Source organism: Olea europaea, chromosome 4 (assembly GCF_002742605.1).
Source record: "Olea europaea var. sylvestris chromosome 4, O_europaea_v1, whole genome shotgun sequence".
NCBI classification, from domain to species: Eukaryota; Viridiplantae; Streptophyta; class Magnoliopsida; order Lamiales; family Oleaceae; genus Olea; species Olea europaea.
In genome coordinates this window covers 7,660,290-7,670,647 of record NC_036240.1, presented here as the reverse complement: position 1 = coordinate 7,670,647, position 10,358 = coordinate 7,660,290, and the positions used below count along the sequence as shown (strand labels likewise).

Sequence of the window (10,358 nt, the reverse complement as noted above, 5' to 3'; positions counted from 1 at the left end):
TCAATTCGATCCCCAAGAATAGGTCAAATCATGAATGCTCTTATTCTTGCTGCAATTTGAATCAACGGCATGATGACTTCTAACGTTAGTTTCTCAAAATCCCTTATTATGTGTTCCTGTACCGTGGGTAAGACTGCTAACTGTGATCCCGTCTTCGTGCTTGGAGCATTGCAACTACATTAACCTTACCAGGATGATAATAAATTGTACAGTCATAATTTTTTACTAACTTCAAACATTTTAATTTCAGCAGTGAGCTAGTAGATTATTTAATTTTATAATATTATTATTTTTATTTAAAAATTATATTATTATCTTATTTTTATATAAAAAAATTTAAATATGAATTTTGACTTTGAAACTTAAAAATCTGGTTGGATGAAATTTATACACGAGAATATGAACTCTACAATATGAACTCCAGATTGTAGAGATTGTAGAGTTCATATTCTCGTGTGGAAATTTCATCCAACCAGATTTTTAAGTTTCAAAGTCAAAATTCAGATTTAAATTTTGTTATACAAAATTAGATCATAATATAATTTTTAAATATTAATAATAATATTATAAAATTAAATAATCTACAAACCCACTAAAATACTCACCCCACCCAATTTAAATTAATCTACACATTCCATCGTACCTCATGCACCCTAAACCTTAAATCATTTCCATAACCCTTTTCTCTCCCCTCTTATCTGGCAACACACTCTTCTTCGGTAACACACATTCGGCAACATGACACCCCCGACGTCCCGCCTCTTCGTGCGGATGCGCAGCTCTGAGCAACGCTGCGCTGCGGGCATTCAGTTCAATGGTTTCTTTGAGTCACAAATTGTTTCTTTAATCCAATGGTTTCTTCGACAATTTTATAGTGATTTTGCCTGTCACAGATCGTGGTTTTTTCCTGTACACATAGATCAATGGTTTTTGTAGTGATTTTGCTGCATATTTTTGTGGTGTTTTTTGAGGTAGTGGTGCAGCGATGTTAGTGTGCAGTGGTGGCGACGACAGGTTTGTGGATTTTTTGTTGCGGTGGTGGTTGTGGTGTGATATAGTTGGAGATAGTGGAGATGGCTGGTACACACAGAATGGCGATTTTGCCTATTACACACGGATCGATGGTTTTGTAGTGATTTTGCGGCATGTTTTGTGGTGGTTTTTGAGGTGGTGACAGAAACAGGTTAGTAGATTTTTTGGTGGGGGTGGTGGCTGTTGTGTGGTATAGATGGAGATAGAGGCGGTGGCAATGGCTATGGTGGTGGTGGGGTGGTGTGTGTGCGATCGGCGTTGTGGTGTGCTGTTGTGGTTTCGGGCACTGCGGTGGTGGGAGTGGAGTTGGAAAAGTGTTTGTGACCTATTAATTTGGATGTTGTGACTAATACATTGTTAATTTAAAGATAAATGTTTGGCGTGAACTTTGTATCATATCACGACTTACTCGTTGAACTTCATAAATTGTCCCATAGGCCACTTAACTTTGATCCATCCAATCCCATCACTCACCCGATTAGAACCGTTAACAGATGAGCCTATGTGGATGACGGTAAGATAATTTGGCTGGGTAAGTCCTTACCCAAAAAAAAACAAAAAACAAAAAACAAAACCCTTACCCTTGAAATCAATTTGCTCCAATTCAACTCATGAACCCTAACTCCTGAAATCGATTCAATCGGTGATAAGAGTGTAAGAAAAGCCAAAATCCGACTGACAGGATATACTAATCAAGTCTTCGTTGCTGACCGACTATTATTTGAACTGCATTGAAGGTAAATTTTGTCCATAATTGAAATGTAGAATCTCCAAGATTTGTCTCTCCAAACGATCTGATTTAAGGTATTTGGTTGATTTGTGAAGTGTTCTCATCATTTCCATTGAACAATTACGAAATTTTCACAGTTATTAGGCATTCCAATTTTTTACTTTTTTTTTCCAAAGATTTATCAAACTATTATAGATTTTTTCCAATTGGTACGAATTATTTTGAGTCAACAAGCATTCCAATTTACTCATGTATAATAACTTGAATTGAGAAGATTTAAGTATGTTTCAAAAAACAACTAAACCTAAAATTACGTTATTTCTCTAAAATACAAAAATGGAGGTAGGTATGAAATCAGTCCTATAGGCCCACAAAAATGGGGATATTCCTTCATCTGAATCTTCCATGTGTACGCCTTCAACACTGTAGAACAATGGCCGATTGTGTGATCAAATACTTCGCAATTTGATTTTTGGGAGTTTATGGTTTTGTAAGTGAAGATGGGGATTGTGAAAGAGAAGGATGGCCAATTGTCGTTCACATACTTCTAATTCGATTTCGGGGGTTAGGGTTCTTGATTTAAATTTAGGGATCAAATGAGTTGGGAATGATGCATTCTCACAGCGGTAGGGCTCTTCGCAATTTGGGCAAGAAAATGAAAGAGAAATTAAGTTTTGATTTCGTCCAGTCTTGAGTGGAAGAATGGTGAAGTTGCGTGTAGTTAAATGAATATTAATTTTGCTGATGTGGAACCTAAGTTGGGACTTGCCACACCACTTGGAAGATTTTAACCAGCCAGATCATTTTACCATCATCCACATAGGCTCGTCTATTAACGGTTCTAATCGGGTGAGTGACGGGATTGGACGGATCAAAGTAAAGTGGCCAATGAGACAATTGATGAAGTTCAGTAAGTAAGCCGTGACATAGTATAAAGTTCAATGGTCAATGAAACATTTAACTCGTTAATTTATGACCGATAAAAATATGTGACTTAGAAGAATATGAGATCGTGACTCAAAATTTGTTAAATTGTGATTAATTAATTTGATAAGTTGTGATCATAAAATACGTTGTGACCTATAATTTTTTTTTTTTGGTAATAAAAAAATAATTTGTGAACAACTAATTTGAATTTGCGATCTAAAAATAAGTTGTGACCTATAAATACATAATTGTGATCATAATATATTTAATTAATAAAATATATTTTAAAATAATTATTTCATAAATAAAATTTAATTAATATCTGATTTTTAAAATTATAAGTCTTGCTTCTTAATTTTGAAATAGGTCATGCTTAATCTCTTAAATATGTAATCTTCCCTATTTTCGTTTCATAAATGTTGATTGGAATACTTTGCTTTTTAATATTAGAGTAATTTTTAGGAAGTTGGTGACATACACCTTGTTCTTTCTTCATTGTTAATTTGACTAATCTACTTTTAAATAGGTACAACACATTAAGCAATACCAACTTTTGGTGTTTCTTGTAGTAATATTTTATTATGTCTAAATTGTTAGTATGTTGAGCAAAAGAGAAGACAAAATTCACGCAAAGTAATAGTTGATATTTATGCCAGATTAGTTTATTTGTTGGTAGTTTAATATCGGAATAATTTTTTTTAATTTGATAATGGTTGAAAATATGTGCGTTAATAACTGGGCAACTACAACGGGTTGTGCTTTAACTTAGGGACATCTTTTGGATAGTAGCAAATTTATGTTTTTGTTTGATCCAACTAATCAAGCATGTTGGGTACATTAACTATGTGCTTGTTCAAGTAAGACCTAATTGATGTGTGACGGTTACAACGGGTTGTGCTTTAACTTAGGGACATCTTTTGGATAGTAGCAAATTTATGTTTTTGTTTGATCCAACTAATCAAGCATGTTGGGTACATTAACTATGTGCTTGTTCAAGTAAGACCTAATTGATGTGTGACGGTGCTAAAATTACTAGAATTCTTGCAACAAAAATGCGATTAGACCTGTCATGAGTCACTAATTTGTTCTTTAGTGCAGTAATGATTGAATTTGTGTTCTGTTTACCCACCTCAATATTTGTAATGTGGTTCATATGAACGGACGAATAAAAATAACTTTCTACTTAAATTTGCATACAACTTTTGAATGCTCTTCCGACCTTTTGTTGGCAGTTAATGAATCTTCTTCGTATTATTAAGTGCAAAAAATGGTATTTCAAAATTGTTGTATGCATTTGTTCGACTCAAGATTATTGTAAGTGATGCATTTTAAAATTGGATCGATAGATTGCAAGTGGATAAAGTTGGCCACCTGGACAGGTTTTCTCCCCAAAAAAGAGAGGAAGAAAAGCTCATATTTTGTCACTTTTTTACGTTTGGTTTACTATCCAGGAAGTAGAAGCAAATTCAAGAAACTAAACCCAGGTTAGCCTTTTTTTTCTCTCTCTCTCTCTCTGGTCAATAATACGTGTGAATTTGTTTATGTCACTTGGTTGTGAATGGACAAAGGGTCTATGAATTCTTGAAAATTTATTTGTATTTTGGCATATAAACAACAGATTTTTGATATGGAAGTGTTTGATCCTTATGTATGGCTTCAAGAAAGTGAAGATTGAATGTTTTGGACTATGATTTGTTGTAACTTGTTTAGGGAACTCATCAAGTTCTTATGAATTTGGTGTTCCAAAATTCTGTGGCTCTGATTATTCGAATTGGTTTAACTTAAAATTTTACGGTGGTTCTATTAATTTGTTTGATTCTTCTTATGAATTACCTTAAATTACATTGAAGACAGAACTCTACAAATTCTTATTTGATTTGCTCATTTTCTGATTATTATTGCTCGCAAAACTAGCAAATAGGCTAAATCCATAAAACTCATGAATTACGGGATGCTGTTAACAGTATTCGGTACAATGGTCAAGTCTTTTACCTTCAAAACTAGTGCTCCCATATTTGCAATACAAATGAAGGTGATGAAATTTTAATTTCCGTCTAGAAATGAGGGAAACAATAGTTTTATAGCTAATTAAGAGTAGCGGGATAGAATGACTAGGGTGTTCTCTTCTGTACCAATCTTCGATTATAAGTCTGTTCAGTCTTAAGTATCTTAGCTGTATTCGAGATTATAGAAATGAGGCTCCTTGTTGATGCCATGTAATTTTCTTATTTCAGTAAACAAATTTTGGCTGTTATGTGATTTCCCTCGTAGGTGAGGTCTAACATTTGATTTTCTAAAATTCATCATTCTCCAATCTCATTTTCAATCACATATTTCATATAATTCACAATTTTTTGTTAACTTCTCAATTACACGTTTCATCATTTTTTATCAAAATTTACTAAAAAATTGATGTTTAGCTAAATCAAACATGGGCTTAATTTGTTGGGTTGTGCTGTGTGTACACAATGGTGTACACATAGCTTTACACCCTCCTCACATGAAGAAAGGCCCACATGTAATAAAATATTCGTTAGCCCCCCTCTATCTGAGGGGGTGTAAAGTTGTGTGTACATCAGCATTTTCATAATTTGTTAGATAGCCTTAATTTGAGCACGTATATGTCCAATGCTTATGTGTTTGATGTTCAAATCGCTCCCTTAATTTGAGCATATTTGTAAGCAAAGATTTGTGCTTAAACCCCATCCTCATGATCCATTCTTTTTATGTTTACTGCTTATTTCTAATAGCACAAGTTTAATAAGAATTTGAGCATTACACTGTGCAGTTATGTTTAGAGTGAATTTGCTTCGCTTGACAAGTACAAATTCATATAAAAATTATTTTGAAGGAAAATCTTCATTTATCTAATAAAGCTGAAACTAATGTGATTATATGACATTTTCAAAGGACGAAAAAATAATTCCAAATTTTTTGATAATTAAAAAACGAGCAAATCATATACTGATTTACAGAGTTTTGTCCTCTATTTTAAACATAACAAAATACACTTACGTTCTACCCACAATGAAAAATCTTATTTTGCCCACTTTATAGAGAACTTTACTTATGGTTCCTCTCGTGCCACGACAGCAAGTAGACAATCTAATGTTTCTTGTCCACTGTGGATAGGAGAACAATTTCATAACAAAATAATAGTCCAATGAAACATCTAAAGTTGGTATTGCTAGATATGTTATATAGATTTAAAAGTAGACTGATCATATCCTATATTTCTGCAATCCATCAAACTCTTAACAAGATAGAATAACTAAACCCAACACAATAATGGATAACCCAAATTAACAATGAAGACATAACAAGGTGTATGACCCCAACTTCCTAAAAATTCCTCTAATGTTGAAATGCAAGGTATTCCCATCAACATCACGAAACGAAAATATGCCCCACTCTAAATCAAATTTAAGTTATGCAGCAGTGGTAACATAAGCTCAAATTTAACTGCAGCAATACAAAGTTTACTAAGAAACTCAACTGATAAACAATCGCATGTATTGTAACTAGCAAAGCCCATAATACATTAGTACAATCGTAAACCATGACTTTTAAAATTAAATTAAGTTTAAGAGATGTACTCTACACGAGAAGTATATTATTCACTAACACAGAGAATCAGGATGGAAGCAAAAGCTCAAAATAGAAAAGCACTAGTAAACCAACAAGACAAAACCACAAAAATCACACAAAACCACAAAAATCACACACATCATAATAAATAAATTCTAGTTGAATATTGACACTTGTCAACTTTTGTTCCACAATAAAATGTCTTTCATTGTTTTAACAGTTGGAGAAATCAATGATAAAATTGTGCGCCACATAGTACAATGTGAAACAGAATGTCAACAAGAATGTATGTGTAGCAAGATTGAACAACTAAGCCCTCAACTTTCATTCTCAAACCTAAATTTAATATCTATTTCCTTATCCCATGTTTGGTATAGCTACAAAAGTTATAAAATCTAAATCAAAATTAACAATTAATTTTAACCTCAAAATGCATAATTCTTGAAATTTTAATAATTGATGGACAACCATGAATTTTAAGTTAAAGAATACCTTACTCTTTCTTACTTTGCATCTTACATCAAAGATTAATCCCATGTAATATGTATGTATTCCCTCTATATGGGAACAACCTGTTCTCAGCTCCAACACACCACAGATGGCCCTGCAGCACCAGATCTCCTTTCATCCCTGCTGTTTCCATCACAAACTTGAAAACCCCAAGAGCCCTATCCAGTTGCTTCACCCCAATCTGAACTGCCTTCTCCTCATCTGATGTCAAAATCTTCCCCATGTATAAGCAAAACTTATTCTCACCATCAAGTTTATGAACTCCCCCTCTAACGTCTACTTCAATGTCTTTCACACAGCCGTGAAGATAGTACAACAAAAGGGTAAACAAACATCGAGATGAATGACCTAATGCCTTTGTCAATTTCTTCTGCACTAAATTTTCTTGATGTCGGACCTCCCGATATCCAATATTCTTATCCATCAAGACATCCCTAATCTGATATAGTCCTTCTTTCATGACCTCAAGCTTCGTAACATGCAAAATTAGTCTCTTTTCTTCACTTAAGCAGTTAATAAGATCAACTAACATCTCAAGAACATCTTCCCATTTGTAAGAAGGAGACAAATCCTCACCTTTTGTAGGCATGAGGCGCATCCATGAAGTTGACTCTGGGTCAGGCAATATAGCAGAATCTAATAACTTCTTACAACTCGCAACTATTTGCTGTGCCAAGTTTATCTCTTTACGTTTGCAGCAATGAATCAGAAAATCAATCTCAGATTTCAATCCATTCAGTACATCCTCGAGTGCACCAGTCCATATCTGGTGCTGTGTCACTTGAGGGCATATTGTATGCCTTACAATCTTCCTTTGCTGTGCAGAAATGTTCAAAATGTCAGCCACTTTGGTCAACGAGCTCAAAGTAATTGGATCCCTTTCGCTTGGTTTAGTAAAGCACTGAAATTCTCTGCATCGTGGATCATCAGCAAATGAGGTCATCAAGTTCTTCCTCATCGTTTCTTGAACCGAAAAACACCCAATAAACGCTCTAACAAGAGACTTGAGTGTTTGCATTTTGTGCTCCAGCTTATAGTCGAAAATTCTTGAATCGTCATTGAGATTAATTAGTCTTCCATCAATCAAATCTACATTTTTCAACAATTGACTCAATTTTGTTAGCTTTAAGAAAGCCTTCTCATACCATTCAGAAGACAAAGCCTCTTCTTCTTCATGGGGTCTTTCTTCTGAATGATAATACACCAGTCTCAAATTGGTTCCCAGGTTTTGCCTATTTCTAAAATGCTTTGCTCCTAGAAGAAAATTTTGCACACATTTGACAGCCATTTTAAGCTTGCTTCTCACATACTTACAAACGAGCCTGCAACATCAAATTCTATAAGTGCTTGCTACACAGCCCAGGACAATACAATAGAGGAGTTTTTGACTTCACGTTCTTCAATAATACTGTCTATAACTGTATAATTTACGTTACCAAACAAACAATATAAATGGCTATTTTTTGATGATTAACAATGGCATTTTATCAAACACGTTATGCCCATTTAACTACATTGATGCACAGCATTATATTTCAAAAAACCAAGGTAGAAAATCAGGCATTGGAAGCTTAGGAAGTGCGCAAACAAGGATTTTGAACCTCAGATAGAAATAAAATCTGATCATCTAAGCATTTTGTTGTTTGAAATACCTTTAATACTTGAAACTTGAATAAGAACCTATACTGGCAGAGAATCTACTTTGATAAATTCCATTTATACCTACCTGTTAGCATCAGGGTAAACAAAAAAAAGATATGAGCGCATCGGAGCAAGTCAACCTGTTTGATATTGCGCCAACATTGAGCTTTGAGAAATATGTACTAGATTTTGAGTTGGCACAGAATATGCGATGATTTTCTTGTTGCTTCAATAAATTTGCACATGATTTACAATAAAATTTTCTATTTTACGTTAAAAAAATTTAATATTCATATTTCGGATAATCTGCAATTAAGATAAAATAATGTGGTGCTTGAAAAACATGCAAGAGCGTATTATTCCAATATAGATGTTGACAATTGAAAGCTATAAAAGTTTAAACTTCTAATGTGAACTTCGATTTTCTTGTCAAAATTTAAAAGCTTAATAACATTGTGTTTATATTGGACAATTGAATTATTGAATTTGAGAATCAAAACTGATAGAAATTTAAACTGATGAACTTTGGGATTCTAAAATACTGGAATTTGTATAACTTGAAAAATGAGTAGTTATAGGACTTACAAAATATATTTTTACTAAATAAATAGTTATCATAGTAACATACTCATGATACTCTAGTACTTTAAGAACCCTTAATTTTGTACTTGTTATTTGGAAATTTCTCACACTGAACCAATTTGCAAACTTGTTATATTTAAACAAAGTGCCAACCAACAATGATATATAAATTTATTTACAAATTGTATCGTGTTATGTCACATCATGTTTACCAATTTTCTACACGTTCATTCAATTCTTTGATGTAATGAAATTTCATGAACAATGCAATATAAATCATAAAATATGATAAAGTAACACTACATACCATGCGTACACATTTGGTCCATAAATCCATATTCTTGACTTATATGGTTTTGCAAATCAAGAAGTCATTGGTTTTCCCACAGCTGGAATTAGAAAGTGATATTTTCTCTAGGATACTAAGCCCTTCTTTCGTAGGAACTCTTTAAAACTCATTTTTCAACCACATATTCGTAACAACGATCCAATAAAATTAAAACCCTAACAAAAATATCAAAACTAAAAAATAATTAAATTTTGAAAAATGTTCTTGAACCTGCATAAGAATTGTGATTGCCCACATCGACATCTTCAAGCATGTAGAGCAGAGGTGGAGCCACCTTGGCCACTGGATTTTGGCCCTGGGTGTTTCGCCTATTATACTTGAGGGGCAGCCAGTTCTCTACGCAAGGAGAAAAACATAAACAACAGCATCAAAATTTCAAGATAAATGTTATCTAGAGGAAGATTTCCATCTAGGAACAACAATCAGATCACGTGCGATTTCAGCATATAAAGCCCCTGTTAACACTAAAAAATCCGAGCACGCCTTCCTAATTTGATGATGAAGCAATTTAGCAAGATAAACTTGTGCCAAGTGTTGATTTGTTCCCAATTTATAGTGTTATATATACGAGGAAGAAAGCCTACGCCGCTTCTCCTTCAAGGCTTTCGATTGGGGCTACTATCAAGTATCAAATGACAGGAAAATTTCACAACTGGGTTATTATCAAATTCCAATCCACTTTAAAATGGGCCTCAATCAAGTGATTAAAAAAATAAAAAATTGGACCAATCAAATATTTAACTGTTACTTTTGATAAAGTCCTTGTTTGTTTTTCGTTCTTTCCCTCATTAAAATAAAAAATATAACCGTTATCATTATATTAAGTCACAAAATGTGAATTTCTATCTCTTGTATAAGACTCATAACGACTATATTTTTCATTCTTATTTTTACAAAAAATGGGAAACAAATGTCGCTAAATTAAGATTAACAAAATAAATTGTTAAATAACATATTTAAAAATTTATTAAAATAAAAAAATTTAATTTTCTTTTTTTT

General features: G+C 33.2%; 1 protein-coding gene across 2 annotated transcripts; it reads right to left on the bottom strand.

Annotated features, from left to right (window-relative positions):
* Nucleotides 1–6,436: 6,436 nt before the first annotated feature.
* Nucleotides 6,437–10,010, bottom strand: LOC111393480. Of its 2 annotated transcripts, XM_023019025.1 has the most exons (3): nucleotides 9,570–10,010; nucleotides 8,440–8,513; nucleotides 6,437–8,109 (listed from the first exon to the last, which is right to left on the bottom strand). In XM_023019025.1, exon 3 carries the CDS (start codon nucleotides 8,073–8,075, stop codon nucleotides 6,798–6,800), a length of 1,278 nt encoding a protein of 425 aa, XP_022874793.1. In that variant the 5' UTR covers nucleotides 8,076–8,109; nucleotides 8,440–8,513; nucleotides 9,570–10,010; the 3' UTR covers nucleotides 6,437–6,797. The 2 variants fall into 2 exon arrangements, with proteins under 2 accessions (XP_022874793.1, XP_022874792.1); XM_023019024.1 differs by lacking the exon at nucleotides 8,440–8,513.
* Nucleotides 10,011–10,358: the final 348 nt, after the last annotated feature.